Source organism: Callospermophilus lateralis, chromosome 2 (assembly GCF_048772815.1).
Source record: "Callospermophilus lateralis isolate mCalLat2 chromosome 2, mCalLat2.hap1, whole genome shotgun sequence".
Lineage (NCBI taxonomy): Eukaryota > Metazoa > Chordata > Mammalia > Rodentia > Sciuridae > Callospermophilus > Callospermophilus lateralis.
In genome coordinates, this window is record NC_135306.1 from 118,460,154 (window position 1) to 118,485,577 (window position 25,424).

At 34.3% G+C, this 25,424-nt stretch overlaps 1 protein-coding gene across 1 annotated transcript in view; it reads right to left on the minus strand.

Moving 5' to 3' along the window:
• Positions 1–1,168: 1,168 nt before the first annotated feature.
• Positions 1,169–25,424, minus strand: part of Ddx10 (DEAD-box helicase 10) — a 271,314-nt gene continuing 247,058 nt past the window's right edge. Inside the window, exons 17-18 of the mRNA XM_076843793.2 lie at positions 23,193–23,329; positions 1,169–3,170 (exon numbers count right to left, since the gene is read on the minus strand). Coding sequence (XP_076699908.2) covers positions 2,993–3,170; positions 23,193–23,329 — 315 coding nt within the window. The 3' untranslated portion in view covers positions 1,169–2,992. The remainder of the gene's footprint in view (positions 3,171–23,192; positions 23,330–25,424) is intronic.

A 25,424-nucleotide genomic window follows, 5' to 3' on the forward strand; every position in this document is an offset into this window, starting at 1 on the left:
AGTGAACATATGCTTAATAAAACAATCTACTGTGCCTAAACTTTCTATCAGCACTATTCTAATGTTTTAACTGGTTTTCAAGTCAAACTAAAATTCATTACAATATTATATAGGTTAGGATCCATTCAGTTCCAGTACAAAGTACAATTTCAAACTAGTTTAGAAAAAAAATTACTGACTCATGACATACGTAGGAAGTCCAAGGAGTAGGTTAAGTTGAAGTCCTGGGGCTTCAACAATGCCATCAGGGTTCTCTAGTCCTTCACTCTGGTTACCTCAGTGTGTTGATCATCTTCTCCCCAGTCTCTCTGAGGTGACCCCATTTAGCAGGAGTCAATGGCTGCAAAAATCCAGATCCATATCCTCCATTTTTGTTGTAACTCTTTATGGATAATTTCTCATCTTACGCATATCACTCACAGGAAAGGTGTCTAAATGTCCTGAACTGAATATTATAATCACTTTTGGGCCCATATCTATGTCTAGGAGAAAGGCTTTGATAGCTGACCAGATTTGAGCCATGTGTCCTCTGATGTCAGAGATGACAAGGTCTCTTACTGCTCCTTCCCATACATGAGGCTAAAATACAAATAGGCAGAACAGTAGCTAATTTAATCTGTTAACATAAATATTTGTGGGTATAGTGGCACACACCTGTAATCCTAGAAACTCCAAAGGCTGAGGCAGGAACATCACAAGTTTGAGCCTCAGCACTGAGCAAGACCCTGTCTCAAAATAAAAAGAGCCAGGAATGTAGTTCAGTGGTGAAGTGCCCCTAAACTACAACAACAACAACAATGACAAAAAAAAAAAAAAATTGCACACACACACACATTTGTTATATAAGTTTTCTATTAGCACTGTACTTATATTTTAACTAGTTTCTAAAAGCTACTAAAAACTCAATAATGAACATATTAGTCAGGATCCTTTCAGTTCCAGGGACAGGATACAACTCAAATTAGTTTATGAACCAACAGCCTTGAAATTTATCTATTTAATGTTTACATCTAGGGAGTAATTAAACTGACCTACTTCCCTATTTGTGTTAGAAAGAACAATCTAAAAATGAAGAGTAAATTCAATAGTAATTCAATCTTCAGTTTATATATTCTTGCAACTTTATCATATTTGAAAATATTCAAGGCCAAGAGACTCTGTATCAGAAACTTTATTTCCAAATCTTTCCAGATTGTTACACCCTGAATTTCTTTCCCATCTACCTACCCTTAGCCACTTTATCTCGTTTTCAAGTCCATAACTCTATGTCCTTCTTATTAGAAGTAACAGAGCAATGTGCTATAAAAGACCTCTAAAAATTATCTTGTGTTATTACTGTCTACTAATTCATTAAGCCAAATATAGAGCAGATGCTGTATTTGGCTCTGGGGATATACAGGTTTATGAAATATAACTCTTTTTTTTCTCAAGAAACTTGTCACATATCAGAGCAACACGTTTATAAACAAACATCTATAACATCACATGATAAGCACTACAATAAAAGGAACAGCTAGGAGAAACATGCTCAGATCCATGGGCTATGAAGAAAATTCCCTGAGAAGGTTGAGTTGGAGAAAGTGATACCAGAAGCATGGTGATCAGTTAGGAGATGCTGCAGTAGTCTGGGCAAGTCCTGATTATAATAGGAACTGTGACTTAAGGCAGAAGCTGTGAGGTTAAACAATGGATAAAAAGGTCATTATGGAAGAGAAACCAATAGAAACAGTAAAGCATAGGATAACAAATTTGTTAAAAAAAAAATAGTTGTTTCATGAAGGCCTGGATTTCTTCACCACTTTCTGTCCCTCTGAAGAATCTAACATTTGTAACAAAAGAGTAGTTCTGTCTCATTTTGCTTTCCCTCTCATTATCAAGAGTTGGTTTGGAAGTTCTACAGTATCTGTTGAACAGAGTGCCCACAAAAGGTCTCCAAACTTTACTGCTTAGATTCTGGATTTTCACAGATTTCATAAATGATTGCTAACAAATCTGCACGTGTAAGCAAAATGATATCATCTTTGACCAGACTAACTTTTTTTTTTCTTTTTAGTTTTCGGCGGACACAGCATCTTTGTATGTGGTACTGAGGATTGAACCCGGGCCACAGGCATGCCAGGCAAGCGCGCTACCGCTTGAGCCACATCCCCAGCCCTGACCAGACTAACTTAATATGAAGAATACACTGCTTCAGCAATTGGCCATGCATTTTATTTTATTTTTGGTACCGGGGACTGAACTTAGGAGCATTCAATCACTGAGCCACGTCCCCAGCTCTATTTATTTAGAAACAGGGTTTCACTGATTTGCTTAGAGCCTTGCTTTTGCTGAGGTTAACTTTGAACTTGTGAGCCTCCTGCCTCAGCCTTCCGATTCTCTGTGATTACAGGCATGTGCCACCATGCCCAGCTGGCCTTGCATTTTAACCTTAGGAACATTAAGTCCCCTTGAGAGAGGGTATTATATCATTGGACACAATGAAAACATTAATATTTTATTTTATAGGAAATATGTTTATTAATGATCATTTCAATTAAAAAATACTCCTTTTCCAAGGCTGGTGCACCATACTCTATCTCTTTGAAAATATGAAATATACCTTAAAATTAAGAGCCATTTTAAGTTACACTGAGACTTCTGCACAGTGATACAGGAATTTCCAACTATGAAACAAGGCTCCAGAACTTGCCAGTAAAACAAAGGAGCATTTCCAGTGAGAAGGGGCAGGAACCCACCTGTAAAATTTAACAGCACACATTGCAAAATGAGACAAAGAAACTAAATATTCCACCCTTACTCTGAATATGTTCTGTAATGGTGCAAAGCATGGCTTGTGAAGGGGCTCAGAGATATAACTGCTTTTGTCTGAAGAATGTGTCCTTTGGGAATGGGACACATGATATCTACAGGCCCCAAAGTCAACTGTGTTCTAATTTCTTCTCAACATAATGATGTCCAGAAGTATCAAAGAGCAGACAGGCGTGAGAAGTATTTAGCTTTGATTTTTGAGTAGATGTAACACCAGCTCTTCATCCTCTGCTAAAGACAGGCCTGTATCCAAAGGCTCTAAGGTTTCCCACTTGGCCTTCTTTCTATGATGACTTGTTGGTCCCACATCTTCCACTTCACTGTTGTTCCTTTTCTTCATTTCCTGCTTCTTCTTGGTATCACTGGTGGGAACAAATCCAATGATTTACTTTATAAGTAAACTCATTATTATAAAATTAAACATCTGAAATAGGACAGAGTTATCAGTGACAGATAGTTGGTAAAGTGATATTATTTGAGAAGGAAAGAAACCACAAAATCAAGACATTTCTATCAAACTTAATATCTTCCCATCAGCAGATGGGGAGAGAAAGCCTGTTGTACACCAGGCACACAAAGAATGCTGTGTATACAACGTGTCACCCAGTTCTTATATTAATTATAGAAAGCTCTGAATATGTTATCTACAATTTGAAGACAATGAGAGTTCTCTTAAGTACTTCTGGATGCAATCTGTGCTTGTTCTCCATTTTAAATCACGTTTATTTAAAGTTAGGTAATCCTTTAGTTAGCAATTTTTGGGATAACGGATCAGGATTCCAGGGACTGATTCTAATATTAATTGCATTAAGTTGTGGTAAGGAAGTCATAGTTAACAATAGTGCTTGAAATGTTAAATTGCAAGCAACTTAAGACACCAGATAAAATTTTCCCATTTAAAATGTGTATATAGTCTTAAGAAAGCAAATATTACTGCAGTATTCTTCATATACCCAAGACATAGACCATAAAAATAAAGGTTATTTCTGAAAGTGGAGGCAATTACTTGATACAATAAAAAAGAAAAAGAAAAAGAACTACATCCTTTAGACATTTTGAGATATCATCATGTTCAAGATGATCCAAATGGAAGGGGCAGAGCAAAACATCAGCAGTCAAGAAAGATCTTCTGGAGTTCTCTTCCCATAAATACACCAAGTTGAAGAGCTATTCATGCACCAAACTACCAGCACAAGAGCTAAAGAAATCAGTTTCTAACATTTCAAAAGCTTGTTAAAATTAAGACATTTTATGTAGCCTCATAGGAACCACAAAACAAAAGTCTGTAACAAAAAAAAAGTCTGTAACAAACTCAAAATAATAATCAAGGAATCAAAACACACTACTAGAGTAATTCATTTAACCACAAAGTAAGATTACAAGACAGAAAGAACTAAAACAAAACTAGGACACAAGTTAAATAACTATGTAGTACGAACTTACCTATCAATAATGACCTTGAATGTAAACATGAATTTTAAAACAAGATCCAACTACATTTTGCTTTTAAGAAACTCACCTCACTTCTAAAGACACACATAAACTAAAAGTGAAAGAATAAAATATTCTATGCAAATAGGAGGCAAAAGAATGCATAGTAGCCATATTAACATAAAATAAAATGGATTTTAAATCAAAATCTGTAAAAAGAGATAAGGAGGGACATTATATAATGATAAAAGAATCAATTCAGCAAGAGGCAATAACAATTCTACATACATGTGCATACAATATTGGAACATCCAAATATATAATGTATTAATAGACCTAAAGAGAGAGTATGTCCTGACACAAAATCAATAATGAAACTGAATTATATTGCACTTGAGGCCAAATGGACCTCACAGTTATCTACAGAACATTCCATCCAATAGCTGCTAAAGACACATTTTTCTCATCAGCGCATGGAACATTCTCTAGGTCAGACCATATGATAAACCACAATACAAGTCTCAGGAAACTTTTAAAGATTGAAATATTGAATGTCTTTTACTTTTGAACAACAAATGGAAGGAAGAAATCAAGAAGGAAATTTAAAATTTTCCTAAAAAGAAATGTAAAATGGAAACACAACCTATGACAAAAACAGCAAAAAACAGACTAAAAGGGAAGTTTATAACAATCATTACACTGAAAAACTAGAAAGATCTCAGATACTATCACTGAATTTCAAAGAATCAGAAGACCAAAATTAATCAAAACTCCAAATTAGAAGAAGGAATGAAATAAATAACAGAGCAGAAATAAATGGAGATTAAAACAAAAAGACCAATGAAACAAAGAGCTAGATCTTTGAAAAGATAAAAACAAAGAGAGGGGGCTGGGGCTATAGCTCAGTGGCAGAGCGCTTGCCTAGCTTGTGTGAGGCACTGGGTTTGATCATTAGCACCATATAAAAGTAAACAAAATAAAGTTATCTGTCCATCTACAGCTAAAAAGATATTTAAAAATAAAAAAGAAGAAAGAAAGAGAGACAATCCCTTGGTTTTACTAAAAGAGAAGTCTCAAAGATAAAAAGGAGAACATTATAACTAATACCATAGAAATATAAAAGGTCATTAAACAGTTTTATTAACAACCATATACCAACAAATTTGATAACCTAGAAGAAATGGGCATATTCCTGGATATATACACCTTAAGACTAAATCATGAAGAAACAGAGAATTTGAACAGACCACTAATGAGTTAACAAGATTAAATCCTTAATACAAAGCATCCTATGTGGGAGGGGGAAGCCCAGGACTAGATGCTTTCACTGTTGAATTCTACCAATGTTTAGAGAAGAACTAATAACAATTCTTCTTAACATATTTCAAAATATAGAAGAGAAAGGGATTATTCCAAATATATTCTACAAGGCCAACACTACTCTGATACCAAAACCAGATAAGGACACAACATAAAAAGGAAACTATAGACCAACATCCTCTATGAATATAGATGTAAAAATCCTACCAAACAATATCCAACTGCAAATAAAAAGATTATTCACCATGATCAAATAGAATTCATCCCAGGGATTCAAAGACAGTCCAATACATTCATATATTTACACTGATATATGCTGATTTTTATAGCAAACTAACTGCTTCTTCAAAACATAGTACATAAAGCTGTAGTAATCAAAACAGCATGGCACTGTCATAAAGACAGAGACACAGATCAATGACAAAGAAAAAAGAGGCTAGAAATAAACCTATACATCTATAGTCAACTGATTTTTCAAAAGAGTTGCTAAGAATACACATTGAAGAAAGGATGGTCTTTTTAGTAATGATGTTGGCAAAATTGGATTTTCAAATACAGAAGAAGCAGTTACACCCCTATCTCTCACCAGCTACAAAACTCAACACAGAATAAAGACTTAAATATAAAACCCGAAAGTATAAAAATACTGCAAGAAAACAGGGGGAAATGCTTCAGGACATTGGAATGGTAAGAATTGTTATTATTTTTTTTTTTGGAAAACATCCCAAAAGCATAGGAAACAAAAGCAAAATAAACAAACAGTATTGCTTAAAAACCAAAAAGCTTCTCCACAGCAAAGGAAAAACTCAATTCAGTGAGGAGACAACTTAAGGAACAGGAGAAAATATTTGCAATGCATACATCTGACAAAGGGTTGTCCAGAATATATGGAATTCCAAAAACTCAACAGCAAAAGCAAACCAAAACAGACCAAATAATCTGATTGAAAAGTGGGCAAGAGATCTAAACAGACATTTCTCACAAGAAAATATAAAAAGTGGGGCTGGGGATGTGGCTCAAGCAGTAGCACGCTCCCCTGGCATGAGTGTGACCCGGGTTCGATCCTCAGCACCACATACAAACAAAGATGTTGTGTCTGGTAACAACTAAAATGTAAATAAAATATTTTAAAAAAAAGAAAGAAAATACAAAAAGAACCAATGAGTATATGAAAAAATGTTCAACATCCTTAATCATTAGGATAATGAAAATCAAAATCACAATGAGCTATCACATCTAATCCAAAAAGACTAAGGATAATAATTGCTGGAAAGAATGTGGAGAAAAGGGAAGTTTTGGACACTGTAGGTGGGAATATAAATTAGTACAGCCATTATGGAAAACGGTATGGAGGTTTCTCAAAAAATTAAACATAGAATATCATTTGATTCAGCAATTCCACTCCTGAGCATATATATAAAAGAAATGAAATCAGCACATCAAATAGATTTTTGTGCTCCCATGTGCAGAGCAGCACTTTTCACAAAAATCAATAAATAAAACTTGATGAATGGATAAAGAAAAATGTGGTACATATATAAAACAGAATGTTATTCAGCCTTTAAAAACAGAATGTAATCCTATCATATGCAACAACATGGACAAAATGGACACTGTGTTAAATGAAATAAGCCAGGCACAGGATGACAAATACTTCATGATCTCACTTATCTGAAATCTAAAAAAGGTGATCTCATAAAAGTTGAGAGTAGAATGTTGGTTACCAGAGACCAGAAATAGTGTGTGTGTGGGGGGGAACGGCGAGGAAATGCTGATTTATAGAGACTAAGTCAGTTAGATAACAGCAAAAAACTCTGGGGTACTATAATCACACTGCACAATAGGTAACAATTATGTCCCGTATGTGTCAAAAAGCTAAAAGAAAGGATTTTGACAGTTCACCACAAAGAAACAGTGTTTGAAGAGGTAAATATGTGACCTGATTAAAACATTATGTAAAATATACATGTACTGAATATTATGTAGTATTTCATTATATTCCAACTTTTATGTTTCTGCGTAGCAGTTAAAAAGAAAAAAATGACCCAATTATTGGATACAATATTAAAACAAAATAACCCAACTCATAGCAACAGTAGCACTATAAAGGGTAGAAAGTGAAAATTTTGTTAGGCAGAAAGTCTGTATTAAGGGCTTTCTAACGGTCTGGCATGGTGCTACATGCTTTACATAGATGACATTATTTATCTCCATGAAAACCCTGGGTGTAGGGAACATGAGCTTCATTCTACACAGAGGTAAGAGAAATTAATGACTGGACCCAGATTATACACATGGGACTCAACCCCAGCTCTGAATGATTGAATCCAGACCCAACATGACCAGGTTTTTGAAAATTATTATACTTGACTCACTTCAGTCAACACTTGGATGACAGTAACTGAAAGAATTAGCTATGGAAACAGCACTGGTCTGGCATCAACACAAGTCAGATCTCAGACAATCAACTAACATTTCTGAGCCTGTTTTCTTTCTAAATATGCAGATTACAAAATTTATTTAGAATTATTGTAAAATGAAAACATATAAATGAGATCAGGCAGTAATGCTTAATATAGGTTAGTTTACATTCTGTTTATAAACTACTCACATTGAAATTCTCACATTGTACATAATATCAGCAACAAGTCAAAGAATTATTATATCCCAACTACATGTATTTGAAAAGAGAACTGCTAAAATTCTGATGGATTCTATTATCTTTTAAGAAGAAAGCTTCAATATCAAAGTGAATATGCCCTATCAGCATGTCAATTTATGACCAGCTTGAAGCAAAACTAGATGATTCCTCCATTTACCTCCCAGAAGTACCCAATGGTCTGACTCAGCCATTGTCTTTCACCACTGGAGGACAGACAGACTAGACCACATCATGAGGTTATTTAAAACACAAATAAATACCTTTTAAAAGGGAGCCTGAAGAGAAGAATATGAAAGAGTTCTCTATTGATGACAATTCAGTCAGCAAATAATTAAAATAAGTCTTGGTAAAAAGATGCCTTTAAAAAAATGTACTGAGTCCTAATCTGCTTATGAATATGGCCAGTACTGTGCCAATTACACTGGGCTATAGTGCCATGTTTTATTTGGTGCAAGATAATACTGATTATTGCCCTGTAAATAAAGTGCATCTGAGAGTAGCTCATCAGAAGAGCCGTAATCAGTTAGCTCTACTAATGCATCTTTTGTTAATGTGGGCATACATATTATATTCCCTGCAGGAAATAGGTGGTTCAGATACTAAAGGAAGATGGGAAATTAATGTAACCTCAATTGTTTCACAATTAGCAGATCTGATACTTTGTGGATCAGTTCAAATTCTAGAAAAGCATTTTATACTACTTTCTATATTGCAAATAAGTGGTAATCTTATAACAAATTAATTATCCAACAATAGTATAGGAATTCTATAGGTAATTCACCAAAAAAGGGACAATGTAATGGACCTAGAAAATAGCAAGCAGAAAGTCACTATCTGACCTTTTCAAAAAGGCCTCTTTCAAATGGTCTGGCACTAGAGGCTTCCGTTTTATTCACATTTGCTGAATTTGGCAGAGGAAGCACCAAAGTGAAAGAATTCAGAGTGACTCATCTTTCAATAATCCAAATCACAAAGAGATTTCATTAGTAATCATATAACAAAGTATAAAGAAAAACATCATGTAATACATAATCTGAACTGATGACAGGGAAATTCAACAATTTTCAAATTTTAATGAAAACAGGTATACAAAAGCTTGTCAGGATACTCAAAGCAAATATCTGAGCCAATTATTCATTGCTAATAACTAAAGAAAAAAGAAAGCATTTGGATGTGAATTCAATTTTAAAATCTTAACATATTAAGAACTGATTTTTAAATGGAACATAACTTTCTTATTTTCTAAATTCTCTGAACCCCAAACTGAGAAACTGAACTGATTTTCTCAGTAGTTTTGATTTCCTGATTTCAACATTTAAATTTTTTCAGGTACTTAGTTACCTTACACCCCCTACCCCCGGCCCCCACCGCCCCCAGAATGTCATCTGTGTTAAGTTCATGAGCAAGAAAAGACAGGAAGGAAAGCCTAGAGTCAGTATTCTTGTGGTAGCATTCCCAGTACCCAGCTGTGATTATGGGTCTTCCTTTGCTCTTCAAGATCCATCTCCAATTCCACATCTAATTAAAAGGGATCTCTTTCCTCTGAATTCATGTGGCTTTAATTGTTATTAGTCATTTTGCACCATCCATTCTACTTTCTGATAATAATGTGATTTTCTCATTTTTCGCATATAACGAAAGTTATCAGCACCTTCTGAAAATTTTAAAGTCAGCATGCCCAACAATTTCTCTTCTGGGAATTTTTCCCAAGGAAATGATAACTAGGGATATGTTAAAAATGTAGTAACAAGGAGTAAGAAAAAGCCATTTTTAATTTCAAAAAGTTAGAAATACCCAAGTCCAACCATAAATAATTAATTGAAATGGTTATAAAATTAGAAATAAGATACCATGAAGCTAATAAAGTTTGCAGTATTTTTTTTTCCTGGAAACTGAAAAAAACCTCTAAAAACAATAAAAAATAGGAATCCATCCATATATATATTTTAAAAAGTTTCTCTTTATATACATATATATTTGTAGAGAAAAGGACTTGTTCTTTTTGCTAATATGTTTTGATTTTTTTTTCCTGTAATCATTCTGCATTACTCTATGCAATAAACAGGGAAAAAATTAAATTTGAAGTTCCAGGTAGGCAGGTAAATGTTAATTCTTTCTAATTCCACAAAAGCTCAGAGGGATACAGAAAAGGTGTGCTACATAGTCCTTTCTTGTTGATGATCCAATCTCCAACTTAAACAATCTTTAATTCATAGAACTACCGGGGAAAGGTGAGACTTGTTATGTAAGGATAGATGGGTCATGGGTTATTTTCAGTATTTAACAACAAATCAAAACTGCAATTGTGTGCCACAGACTAAGTTGTGGGATTTCTTTGCTTTTTGATAAAATCATCCCAACTGAACTTAGTGAATGCTTGACATAGCTGATGTTCAACTGGAAATTATATCTTTGTTGAAACAAACATAAAACATTAAGTATTAATTTTCTTAAAAGGCAAAAAAATTTTCAAAATATATGGAACTCCCATATTGCAAACAAATTTCTCTGTGATGATGAAAAGGTTGGAAGTCCCTGTTCTAGACTTGAGAGCTCTGCTCCATAATCATATGCAGAAACTTATGGGAGTTGCTGACAGTTTTCAGCTTCATATATTAGGCTTCTTAGGATGCCATTCAATAATAGAGTCTATGCACACTTGCCCAAGGAAAAAAAAAATTAAGAACCATTTTTCTACATAAATATTGTTGAAATACCATTTATTAAACCTTCATGTCTCCTATGTCACATTTCTCACTTTCCAGCCAATTTTATGTATGCTTACAAAAAGTAGCACTTATAAAGGTACAGCTTGTTTTTTGTAATTTCTTCATTAAAATTTCAGTGACTGCCTAGAAAATTTATTTAGAATAATGTTAAGAAGTTTTATGATGCAGTATATGCTTGCCCCTATAACCTACCCTGTATTTTGCCCCCTTAATATTCCTTCTGTTTCAGGGGGCTACTTTTTATTCTCAGAACATGTTCTAGGTTCTCAATTTCTTTTGTTTCCAGTTGAAATTTTCTTTTCTGTTTCCAACTATCTAAATCTTTACCATCCTTCAAAACCCACTCAAATTTTGGCAAAGACCCATGGTAAATTCAATTTTATTATCACACACACACACACACACACACACACACACACGAAATAGTGATTGCTAGGTATTCAGAGGGACATATAAACAAATGGAGTATAGGGCAATGATACTATAATGATAGATGAATGTCATTATATATTTTTCCGAAACCAGAGACTATACAACACAGAGTGAACCATAATGTACACTACAGTCATCATTTGGGGTCATCTTGGTTTCATTTTCCTATTCTCATGAGCCTCATGCTAGTATACTTTTTTCTAATGAGGTGCATCATGCAACATAACAGCTGCTGTTTCTCATGTTCAACACCTTTTATGTAGCAAGTACCATAGGTAGACAGGCACATGGGTGGAGGGATGATAGGCTATTAGGATACATACTTAAATCTTAATGATTGTTCAAGTAATTCATGAATATTAGTATGAATCATTCTTTCTTTACTTAAAAAGAAAGTTTTCAGTAACTCTTCAGATCTCACCTCAGGGTGGGTTTTCTTAACTAACTCATCTAAAGAGAATTTACAAGTCCTCCTTCATCACAGTCACACTTTCAAGACCCTATCACCCACCATCTTTTCTCTACTTTCTGTTTACTTCTTTATGGTCTGTCTCCTTCCCTGCAGGATAAGCTATATGAGAGCTAAGATCCAGCCTCTCTTCTTTTGGCTCTTTTCCTGGTATACTGTAAACTTTCAGTTAACTGAATGCCTAAATAATGGGAGTGTTGAGAAAAAAATAGGTAAGGGCATCCCCCATACTGTGAGTTGGTAATATGCACTTTCTATCATATCTTAAATAAGATATATTACCTAAGATTATTTTTATTATATAATTCATTTCAACTTAGGCTGTAGGATATTTTTGCAGACTGTTCTGAATATGCCTAGTATTTTGTGTACCAAGGGCTTAATGAATGACTTTGATGAGGAAGATATTGAAGCTATATACTGCAGAGACCATTAAATTTTATTCGTATCAATGTATAATACTCATGTAAAAACTCCTACCAGTTTCACTATTAAAATGATTACTATATATTAATGACCTTATTATGTACCAGACTTGACTCTCTTTTCACTCTTACTAGGCCTTTATAATAATGTGGTAATTAAGAATTATCTTCATTTGACTGACTCAGAAAACTGAATCAGAGATTAAGCAACTTATCTAGGGTCCAGAACTTGTAAAACAAATTCAGATTCAAATTCAAGTCTTTCTGGCTCTGAACATCACAATTTCTTATACAAGGCCAAATAGCCTACTTTTTTTCTAACACAGACTTAATTTCACAAAACTCCCTACTTTGCTTCATATTACAAAATTTATAATAATAGAGCATATAGATCAATATTCCAAACCTACACACAGTGACACATATGAGCAAGACATTCAGTAGACTACTGAGTCACAGAACCTCATGTAATTCACATCATGCACCTGACAGAGTAACTGCTTTTGTAACACAGATGCTTCTGAGATCATATTGCCAGGACCAGATATAGTTTAAATACCTATGTATTGATAAAGAAAGGCAAAAGGAGAAAGATTGACCCCCTGATGTATTTTTCATGCAGAAGAAAATCCTAGGTCTTACTAAATTTTTTAAAATGCTTCTTCACTGGTTCTTAGTAAGCTTTAGCCAACAGACTTAAAGATGCTGGAAGGGGTAAGGTGAGTGACATAACAAGAACAAAATGTTCATTGATACCTGCCATGAATAGGAAGACCACTCACTGTTAAACAGCATACTTTAAATAAATGATGTGTGAATTAAAATTAAAAAAAAAAAACAGATCAAAATGTCCTCTGTAACCTGGAACTACATTCCCTGGCTACAAGAATGCTGCAGTCAGAATCACTACATCAGGTCTTAAAAATGTTCTAGATGCTAATTTCACAATAGCCAAACAATAGGACTAGCTTAGGTGTCCACAGATAGATGAATGGATAAAGAAAATGTGGTACAGATACACAATGGAGTTTTATTTAGTCATAGAAGAATGAAATTATGTCATATGCAGGAAAATGGATGGAACTGGTGAGCATTGTGTTAAGTGAAATAAGCCAAACTCAGAAAGTCAAGAGTCATATGTTTTCTCTCATGTGGAAACTAGAGAAGAAAAAGGAAAAGAAATGTGGGGAAGGATTCATGAAAATGGAAGGGAGATCAGTAGAGGAAAGGGACTGTAGGGAGGTTGGAAGGGAAGAAAAGGGGAATATACTGAAGAATGATACTGGCCAAATTATATTGTTATATTGTGTGCATGAACAAATATGTAACAACAATCCCACCATTATGTACAATTATAAATGTGCCAATAAAAATATAGGAAAAAATAATGTTTCAAGTGCTATGTGATATGACTGTGGCTAGGACACTACAAAAGAGAAGAGATCTGCTGAGAAAATTTGTCAACTTCTTTCTGGAATGCTTTAGACAAATATAGTGCAGTGAACACTAAACTTGTAAAGACACTAGGGCAAGTAGTTCCAAAAACTTGGTTATAAAATGGCAACTGAAATCATGGGGGATTCTGTAAGTTTGATTCTGGAAGAGGCTGCAGCCATAAAGTACCATGGTGCCTGTGTTACAGCTCCTAACTTGGTTAGGGATTTGAGAGTTGGAATATATTACATCATAAATTGAGGATAAACATCATTATATAACCTATTCAAAAATCTAACAAAAGCACAGATAAGGGGCTTCTCAAAGAAAGCACACTTTCTTTACTGTAATGTATGTGCAGTTTTTCGAGCTCTTGATTTTTCCTTTTCTCTTCCTTTTGAAATGCAAAGGGAAGAGATCAGGTGAAAATGCACACTGATAGAGCTGCCAGGATGAGGGTGGGTGTCTGGAGATGGAGAAATAGCAAATATTCACGTACAGGGAAACTCCTGGGTGTCCTTTTACAAAATGCTTCAATATTGGCTGTGCAAAGCCACTATATGGGCAAAAGTTCAGCACCCCAGTGCCCCATGAGAGCTTCTATTTATATAAAACTCTCCTTGTATTCATATCAAATGTAGCTTGGACTTTTCCTATGTAATTTTCAGCTAGTAATAAGTGAGCTTGTGATCATTTAAAATCAGTCTTGGAAATCTTCATATGCATCCGTAAGTATTGGCACTTTGGTATTCAACTATGGTGTACCAAAGACTTTTTCCCTAACAAATTTTAAATTACAAGGCCATGGCAACAGTCCTAATGAAGATTAATTACTGCAGCACATTCCATAAAATCTGCTCAGTTTCCTTCTGATGGCATGTACAATAGTACTGAGAATGTATCACATTTTGAATGTCTCTTCTAGTTGCTCAGAACTAAAAACAGATTTATAAAACCAGTTTGATCTAAGAAAAGATTGATTGGCTCAGAGTTCATTATAAACATAACTGCAAGAGGAGAGAAAAAGTGTTTTCTTAGACCAGAATTCTAATAACCAGAAAAGGCTGTTGGTAGTAAGAAGGCAGAAAATGGCATATCTCACCACTATTCCTCAGATACATTTCCTTCTATAAAATGTATACTTAAACCTATTTGAAAATTTGATGAAAAATAAGACCCCCTTTTCCAGATGCATGCATGCCACACCTCGTATATACACATAATTTCAAGATATTCAAGATTCCCCTAAAGCTTATCAGAAGAGTCCAGGTTCAGAATCAGTGCTCTAGCAATTTGGGAGATATAATAAGAAATTTAAAAATCATCCAAGTTGGATTTAGGCTACACATTTTGTTACATTACTAATATACATGTAGAACATTTTGTGCTCCCCAGAAACACATAAGCTTTTCTCTTAACTACTTTCACTGATTAGTTTTCAATATTCAAGATGATCACCTACCCAAGCACATCCCCCATGTTCTAGCAAAATTAAGTTTCACAGTTTAGTCTTATTCTTCACTAGCCATTCAAAGAGAAAATTCAGTCTTTACCAAGTTTCTCGTTAAAGAATTACTCACAATGGCAATAAATAAGTAAATATATGAAAACCAAGCAAAAAGAACCAAAAACCTAAGATGAATACAATCTAAAATTCTGAAAGGGAAGGCTGATGAGGAAATTATGGTATAACTAAGTGACAGAATATATATTATGCAATCATCAGACATGAATACCTCTACCTGTGAAAAGCAATGTGAAACAAAAGAGTCATTCTCAATGATCTTAATGTGAACAAACCTGCCATGCATCAGGGTTAGGGCCACAGCCAAGAGAACACTATTTTTAGCAAGATGTTTTGCTTTGGCCTCATGGTGTCCTCATGGTCTTATGGCAGTCCTGATACTTTTGAAAAATATGACAAACTCACAACTCAGTGTCACTGACATTTATACAATGGGTGAATCAATGACACAGTAGAAAGCACAGGGCAAAAAAGACTACAAACAAAGTCAAGAGTATAGTTTCCTAAACCCCACATTTCTCATACTAGATCCTTACTATTCCAATCCTCACTCCAGAAAATTACACCCTCCTTCCTCACTGTCCCAAGACAAATCATGTTGTCCTTTCCTATCCCTATTCTAATAATCAGCCTTAGAAGTTTCCCTAAATATTCTTGTTTCCAAATGTTTCACAGATAAGTAGAGATGATTGGGATTTTTCTCTTGAAAAATGTTAGGCATACTGGAATGATGTTAAACCTCCTGAAGTTACAAAGACTAAAAGGAAAGAAATGGGCTAAGGGTATAGCTCAGTTGTAAAGTTGTAGCTTAGGATATGTCAGACCATAGCTTCAATCCCCAACATGGGTGAAGGTTGTGGTGGGTAATGGCAGGCACAGAATGAATTAATTACATCATTTAAGCTGAACTCATTTTTTTCTATATCTATCATTCACAAGTCTATCAATCAAGACGTTCAAGTTGAAACCACAGTTAATAGTGTTTTTAAAACATGTATAACCAGACTACATGAGAGAGAGCTCTTTAATAGAGAATCATCCTCTATATATATATCACAAGTAATTTCACTAGATTTATATAAAATAGCATGCTACACCCATCCTGCCCCAATCAAAAGTAGTTTGGTTATGGTTTCTGCACATTTTCCTTCTCGAGGAATTCATTTTTGAATCATATACATTTATTTTCCAAGTGAAAAGACTCCCATATATTATGAGACTGACTGAAAAGTCTTGAAAGAAGAGCTGCTAGGCAAAACTCACTGAAGAGATATCATAGAACTCAATACTAGGACAAACTAAAGAGATTCAAGTAGCTCATATAACAGATAATTTATAAAGATAGGCAAGTTCATTCAAAATCCAAACTAGTATAGAATAGATATTTTAAAAACAAAAATAAAAACTTCAAATTAAAAAAAGACAAAACACCTTCATCAATCTATTGTTTAAGAACCATGTAAGAAGAGGTAAGAATAGCTAATTATATCAGAAGTGGATGGGTTTACTCTTTATACGAAAATGTATTAATCCATATAGATGTATCTCCATAGAAATTATGTCTAAACTATGACAGATTCGGTACCAGTTACAGCTGTAACTGGCCTTGGGCAATTTAGAACAATCTACTAAACACCATAGGACACAACAGTTTGTTTTAAAGGAACCTACCTTAGTCGGAGGCTACAGTTTGCAAAGCAAAGACTGAAACAAGGTAGTAAGAATCTAACCACTACTTTTTTGTTTGTTTGAAAAAGGCTATGATTATAAATATTAAAAACTCAATTTGACTGGATAATGAATATATAGAATATCCAGCTGCTTCCTTTTCATCATATTCAATACTTCGCAAAAATTTATATCATTAGCAATTCACATGAAGATGGCCATAAACAAAATATGATGAATGGTACTAGACATACAAAATTAATCTTATATTATATGCTTATAGCCAAATCTTTAGTAAGGCAGAGCTAAAAGGAACAATCTTACTGAAAGAAGAGACTAATTGGAACATGGTTAAAGATACTCTTCTCTCACTTCAAAGGATATACCATTGCTCCCTCTGGTTGGTTAAGACTTAACTCACTTCAGGTTTAGCTTAGACATGGGTCCCTGCAGGAAGCTCTTCCTGGGCTCTTCCACCAGGCCAAGGTGAGGCCTATCATTTATGTGCTTCCCACGGTCATTCTCTACATAAACCCTCTCCACTGCTTTCCCAGGCACACAAAGCGCCGCACTAGTACATCCCAATGTTTTGTAATTGTGTACTTAGCTCTCTGTAATTGCCACTGAAAGAAAAACTATGAAAGCAAGAAAGGTACTTGTTTAGTGTTTTAGCTCTGTACCTGCACTCAGTATGCCTAGCACACTTCAGACCTCAAAATATTCTTATTTGAAAGAATGTATGGAGAAATATGATAACCAAAGAAACAGATCAGGTAAGTATTTTTAATTCTTAAGTAGAATATGTTTTAAATTATGCAGAAGATTCTTATTACATTTCTTCGCACTACAGTTAGAATCTTTTAAAAATATCATTTTGTCGTTGTTGTTGTTAAAGCAGTGAAGCTGCATTATATGGACTATCTGAAATGAATAATCACTTATGAGCTCAAGGGCAACTGCAACAGTTGAAATCTTCTTTCCCCTAAAATACACAACTCTCCTAAAATATATTGGAAAAAAGAACATACAATTCTGCATAGGTCTCAGCAGACCAGTGCATTGTTTGATGTTATAAAAGTCCACTAAAACAAGGAACTACATTTCATATCAAATTCTTTTGTCTCTATTTTAATAAAATAATAACAAATCCTAATATCTTTTATGAAATTCACCATGCTAATTTCATAGTTCCAAAGCAGAAATGAGAGCTCAAAGCCAGAAAAAAAAAAAAATAAAAGTCTGGACTAAATTTTAAGATACTCCTCCTCCCCCCTTCAAAAAAAGAGGAAAGAAATCAGAGAACAAAGCAAGCTCTTCTTTCTATACCTGTTGTCAAAAGAAGCACACCAAACCCTCAGATGAAATTCAGATATCTGAATTTAGTACAGGTCCCAACTCCTCCTGTACTAAGGGTAGATTACCAGCCTTCCCAGTTCATAATTCTATTTTTGAGGATAAATAGATTCATGGCAACATTCTTATATCTCCTTAAAAGGAACTCAAGGTCATTATTTTCCTATTTGCTGGGACCACATATTAAGCAAAGGTTTCTTTTTAGTCATACTAACTTAAATCTCATACATCGAAATCCCTTTGGAATCTTAGTGCTAGAGACAGAAATTTTGATAATTCCACAGAGGACTGAGGGTATTTTAAATTCTACTACAGATGTGCACTGAGCTGAGAAGGAAGGTAGAAATACGAACTTTTAAAAATCCTGTCAGACCTCCCTGAGGAGGAACTATGACCCCAGATTTAGCCATTCTCCACTAAATCTGACTCTCCATTGCCTATTTCCTACTGACAAAGTATCTCTCCATGTAGAGAGACAAAAGTGCCACTCATGCTGAATATTTATGAGTGTCAGCAAAGTGAGGGAAAAAGAAATTCCAGAGGAAATTTAAATGAAACTACTTCATGCTGGCATTTTCTAATTGTTGTGTCTAGTCTCATAAGAATGAACTCATCTCTGAAAACACCAAGTTTATATACAGAGAATAACCTCCTGAGAGAACAATGATGACCAAGGCAGAAGCACGAGGTGCTGAAACAATTACTGAGTGGAAGCTAGAAAGAGCAAAGCAAATAAGCCTGTGAAAATGTTATGAAGCTCCTCTAAAGATGACATCACAAAAATCTTAGCACATCATCCTTTTTTTGAGAAGCAAAGAAAAAGAAGAGGTAGTCAAACTGAAACAACACTGGAAAATTGTACTCATGTTATTACTGTAAATTGCAGTTGCAGCAGCAATTATTACTGTCAAAATTCTATAGTGTAGGGGCTGGAATTGAAGCTCAGTAGTAGAGTGTTTGCCTAGCATGTGTGAGACACTGGGTTCAATTCTCAGCACTGCATATGAATAAATAAATAAAATAAAGGTCTATCAACAACTAAATTTTTTAAAAATTCTACAGTATATAGCCTTGTAAATACTTTTTCTTCATCTAAAACAATTTTTGTTTTTTGTTTACATACATTTTAATTCATTGCCAATGAGGTAATTTAAAGAAAAAGGAAGAGCTGAGTATAGTGGCCTGTTATTCCAGTGGCTCAGGAGGCTGAGGCAGGATTGCAAGTTCAAAACCAGCCTCAACAACTTAGTGAAACTATGCAAATCAGCAAGACTCTGTCTCAAAAATAAAAAGGGTATGTGGCTCAGTGATTTAGTGCCCCCAAGTTCAATCCCTGATACCAAAAAAGGGGGGAACGGGGATGAATATCAGCGTATGAAAAGAAACTGTACATGTAGACCACTACTTGTAGCTTACCATAAATCCTGCCTTCTAGTGTAGGAATGACAAACAGGTTTTATCTTTTGTACCAATTCCACCTGCCTGACAGAAGCTGTGCTGAGAAGGACTACTTGCACTAAAATCTAATCTCCTAGTTCTCAACTGTGGACAATTTTGCTTCCCCAAAGTATGCCTGGTGATGTCTAAAGACATTTTTAGTTATCTGAACCAGGGAATAGGGAAAGGGAATCTGGTACTGTCAGTGGCCAGGGACAATACTAAATAGCCTACAGCCTCCCCTTTCCCTAAATATAGTATTTTCTGGACCATAATATCAATAATCCTAAAGGCAATATTATAGTTTGGATCTGGAATATCCCCTAAAAGTTCCTGTGTTGAAGGTTCTGTCCCAAAGTTAGCATGTTCTGAGGTCAGGCCTTGTGGGAGTGACTGGATCATAAGGGTTCTGACCTCATCACTGGATTAATCCACTGATGGACTAAGAGTTTAATAGGCTATTAGGAGGTGGTGGAAACTTTAGGAACTAGGGCTTAGTTGATAGAAGTAGGTAATTGGAGGCGTGCTCTTAAAGCATATAATTTGTCCCCAGCCCCTTCCTCTCTATTTTCTAGTCAACATGAGGTGAGCAGCTTTTCTCTTCCATGATGTATTGCTTCTCCATAGGCCTAAAAGCAATCAGGGCCAGAGACCATGGATTGAAATCCCTGAAACCCGTGAGGCAAATCTTTCTTCCTTATAAATTGTTTAACTCAGATATTTTATCACAGCAATGTAACTGCTTAACACAATGAAAAACCATGGCCTAGTCAAATCTACCCTCTAGTTTGTAAATGGATCCAGGTCTTCAGTCAAATAAATAAATTTGTCTTTAGGCAGTTTTCCTTACCTACCTCTCCTAAAGTTGGAGAAACACAGCATAACCTGATTGTGGTAGTAAAACTAAGAAATCAATTTCATTTATGCAAATCACACAAATCTGTCCCTAATTTTTACTGTGATCATGGACATAAATTATTTTATCCCTTAAAGCTTTGGTTTCTTCATTTGTAGGAAGAGGGAATTGAACTAGATAAACTGTGCTCATACATAAAAAGTCTTGAATATACTTAAGGAATAATATCCTCATGTTAATAACCAAGCCCTGGTTGATATTCTCAAAAAAAGAATGTGTCTTTAGCTTGAGACAAGTTGACCAATTTTAATCTTTTACTAAGTGTGCCTTAAACTACAACTGTTTTACTTTTCACATAATGCTTGACTATTTTCCATTTGAATTGTTGTCTTTACAATAAGATGCTTTGGCATCTTTCAGGGTACCCTACCTCCCTGTTTGTCCATTACACTTACCCAACCTTGGCTTTTCCCAACCTGCCAATCATCTGTACTCTGTCATCTATTCCATCATCAAACCATTGGGACCAATTACATAATTATAATTATATATTTTAACCCTATAAGTCTCCAAATATCAATGAATCAATTCAAATATTTCAGGGTCTTCTCTGTACTTGTGATGCTAATACTGAGGATGGAAATAGGGGCTCAACTTTAAGTGTTGATAAAATAAACAAAGATAGAATTTCAAGCTATAAAACATTTTCAGGCTAATTAAGAGGGTGCAGCATGTGAAATTATAAGAGAACTAGTTATATTAAGTAGGTATAATAGAGAAGTGTCATTATGATGATAAAAAAATGACAAATATGAAATGGAATGTCTGTACAACACAAATGAAGGATGACCCTAGAAACTATCATAAAAATATTAAGGAAAAAATCTGTTCAAATCACACGCAGGATTGCCAACAACCTGATTCAAAGATGGGTTCTATCTTTTAAAGGTATATTGGATATGCAAAATATGGCTACAGAACAAATTGTAAGAACCAATTAACATCCCTCCAGAGAGTCAAACAGAAACATCTGGAAGTTAATGGTTTAAAGTCATGCAGTAAGTCAAAACACATGTATTAAAATAGAGAGCCTAAAATCCACTCTGAAAGAGGAACAACAACAACAACAACAAAATAACAAATATATATATATATAGTAGTAAAATGGACCATCCAGTTTACCTAGATCTCAGACACATGCAAAAAGGAACTTTCTGAAGCTACATATGTGTACTTTCTTTTTTAAAAGTCAGTTTTTAAGAATTAAGAATAAGACCTGAATCTAAATAACTCTAAATGGCATAAACATTTGTATATTTTGTTAAATCCTAATAAGATTATCTTTACCTGTGGTGCCTTTTGTGGAAGTAAAGTTAGTATTGCATTGTCTAGTATTTCACTCCTCAGTTGTCTAATAGCATGTACCTCAAGTTTCTGGCATTAGTTGGTACAACTGAGTTTTGGACATGTGAATTTTCCCTATTACCAAATAATTCTGTGTTTAAATGAGCACAAGATTTAAATGAAGAGTAACTCAAGGTCTCCACACAGCATTTTCTCCTTAGAGGATAATCTTTTGGCGATCTGCTCATGTTTAAGAACAAATTATAACTCTCTATGGCCTATTTCTGCAACTCCAAACTCTTTTGGCCAGCACTTCAGGGGTTCCATCAAGCTTCAACTTTATTTCAAGCCTATTAACTTTATCTGCCACTAGTTCTTAACACCTGCTCAATGATTTAAAATATTTATGAAGTCTAGCATTCCTAACTTTTAAATCAATATAATCTTAATTTAATCTAATACCCAGTACTCTAAAAAATGCTGAATAAGTCACACCTTTATTCAATTCATCACACTTATTTTTGGCATGGTGGTAAATAGATGACACCAAATGAATAGATTTTAAATTGAAAGAAAACTGTCAAGGGTTATTTATATTGTTTTCTAATATCTTATTTGTTATTTAATGTAAAAAATGTGAAAATATAATTGCTCTTTTGAAATTCAAAGGCAGGCCAGCGAGGTGGTACATGCCTATAATCCCAGTGACTTAGAGGCTGAGACAGAAGGATCACAAGCTCAAACCTAGCCTAAGCAAAAGCAAGGCACTAAGCAACTAAGTGAGACCCTGTCTCTAAACAAAATATAAAATAGGGCTGGGGATGTGGCTCAGTGGTTGAGTGTCTCTATGTTTAATTCCCAGTATCCACTACCCCAAATGAAATTCAAAGGCAATTTTTAATAGAACTCTCAACAGAATCCTTTGATAGTGAGTCAAAATAAAATCCCCCTCTGTACTTACTCTAATTCATCAAAGAGTTAAGCATAAAAGATTCAGGAAGAGATGAGAGAAAAAAAAAAGGATACAGAAAGAAAAAGAAAACAATTTACATCACACCTTTATCTGTTAGCAGGGATTATGGAAATAATTTTTTAAAAATCCTTTCTAAAATGACTAGAAAGGTCTGAGATATTTGTATTAGTGATCTCCAGGTAAGAAACACCGCAGGGTTTTCAGGATGTTAAAAGTAAAAAAATTTTGGAATAATATTTTTTAAAATGTCTTTGGGATTCATTAAAAGGAGAAGATTCATGTGAGTATTAAGTACAAACTTAATAATACCAATGGTAAAAGCATACCTAATTTTATTTTCCATGTCTTCACTATCTGATTCTTCAGAGCTTCTGTATTTATCTGGATCTGGAAGTGTGCTCGGATCAAATCCATCATCATCATCATCACTCCAATCCAGAAAAGCTTCCTCTTCCTCTTTGGCCTAAGAAAACACAAGGAAAATTGTAATTCAAGAAGTCAATTGGTAGGTAATCAGGTTTTATTTCTAGACCCAAACAGATACCCTTCTAATTGACAGCTTCAAATTAGAAGTGTTCTTTTCTGGTAAAGGCTTTCTATGACTTTCAGAACTATGGACATTTGCAAACCCATAGAAAATCTTTATCATTTCAAAAATAAAATAAGATTCAAAAAGTATATCATAAAGTTCTTTGAACTTAACACAAGGGAAAATGATCAATCCTATTACTTGCAAGCCTCTCAGATATCAAGGAAATAAAACTTGGTTTTAGTCCTTCCATCCAAACACATTTAAGCATTAAAAACATTAGGTGAAAACATCGAGGGCTAGAAGTCAGAGTACAGTAACATTTGTCTGATTTTATGACAACAGTTTGTCTTAATATATAACTGGATCTGCAACAAGCTTATTTATAATAAGGGATATTCTAAATTCAAGTCCAAGTACAAAGTCATCAAGAATACTGGGAAAGAGGGAGAAATACAGTTCAGCAATCAACCATGCAGGCCACTACAGAAGTCCTCTAATACTTTAACAGCTCTCCTTTGGTAACCCCTAAATGTAACAAAAGAAGGGAAAAAAAATAAGGACTTTTTTTTTTCTTTACTTCAAAAGTCCTTATCTGTTTTCCTGATAAAGTTCCCTGGTAAAAGTAAAAAGTCTAGAAGCAAGTATCAGAAGGGAAAGACAAGAGAAGATTGCCATTGGAAGCAGTAAGCAGCACACCTACTACATGCTGTACCATTTACTTGAAAATAATGATACCAACAAAAATTGAAAGTTATCATATACTCAAGAACACTAATCTCTGGGTTGCAAGGTATTTCCAATTTTCCAGTCTGCTGCTGTTCAAGGAATGTGCTGTCTGAAGGTAGAGGCAGAACAGGCTCAAAACAGTTCTCAATTTTTTTAGTCTCAGTATACCTTTAAAACTTAACAAAACAAAACAAAAAAACTGGGGGATCCCAAAGAGCTTTTGTTAGAGTGAAGAATATCTATTGACTTTTATTGTGTTAGAAATTAGAACTAATAGAGTTAAAAAAAATAATTTATAAATTCATTTAACAATAAACCTATTACATGTTGACATAAAAAGCATAACTTATGTTTTTTCAAATCTCTAACATCTGACTTAAAAGAAAAAAGCTGCATTCTCAAATCTGTTTCTGCACTCAATTTTTGCAATATGTTATTCTGGTTGAGGTATAAGAATAAAATCTGTCCTTTCATGGGTAGTTGGGAAAGGGAGAAGTTGTTCAGATAACTGTGATTATTCTTTTTTGATACCATGACAAACCCTAGAGTGTAGTTTCTTCCACAGTAGTTACAATGTGACATCAGAAAGCACACCCATTAACTTTTTGTACTATGTTACACTAAACTCTATGGGCTTACTTTGTACTTTGAATGGATTTTTTAAATCAGTATATGATTTTCAGAATCAAGCACTGGTCTAGTAAAATTCTCGGTAGAATTATACAGATCCTCTTTATATAGATCTCTAAATGTTGACATATTTCATTAAATGTTAACAACTTTTTTTTTTTTTAATCAATTTGCTAGCACCACAAAAGTCATTTTAAAGGCTTCTGAAGTACTAGGAAGTTTTTGGTGATTACAAGTTTTCCAAAACCACATATTGATGAATGTAAGTTTTCCAAAACTCCTTTTTTTCTCCCTTAAGAGCTCAAATTTTAACACCAGGAACAAATATTATCAGTTGTTCTTTTGAAGTATAAGTAATAAGTAGTATTCTCCTCTCACTTTAACATTTTTCTGTTTATCTTAACGGTGGACTAGGATATGCCTAGAAATGATTTTCTTCATGTTCATCCTTATTGGTGTTCTATAAGTTTCTTGGATCTGTAAGTTAATGTTATTCACTGAATATGGTAAGCGTTAAGCCACTGTTTCATCAAATATTTTTATGCCTCATTCTCACCCATATTTTTAGAAATGCACATATATGTATATTAGACTACTTCACAGTTCTCTTAGGATCTACCTGTTTTTCAGCAATCTTTTTGTTATTAGAACACACCTGTTTCTACTGGGT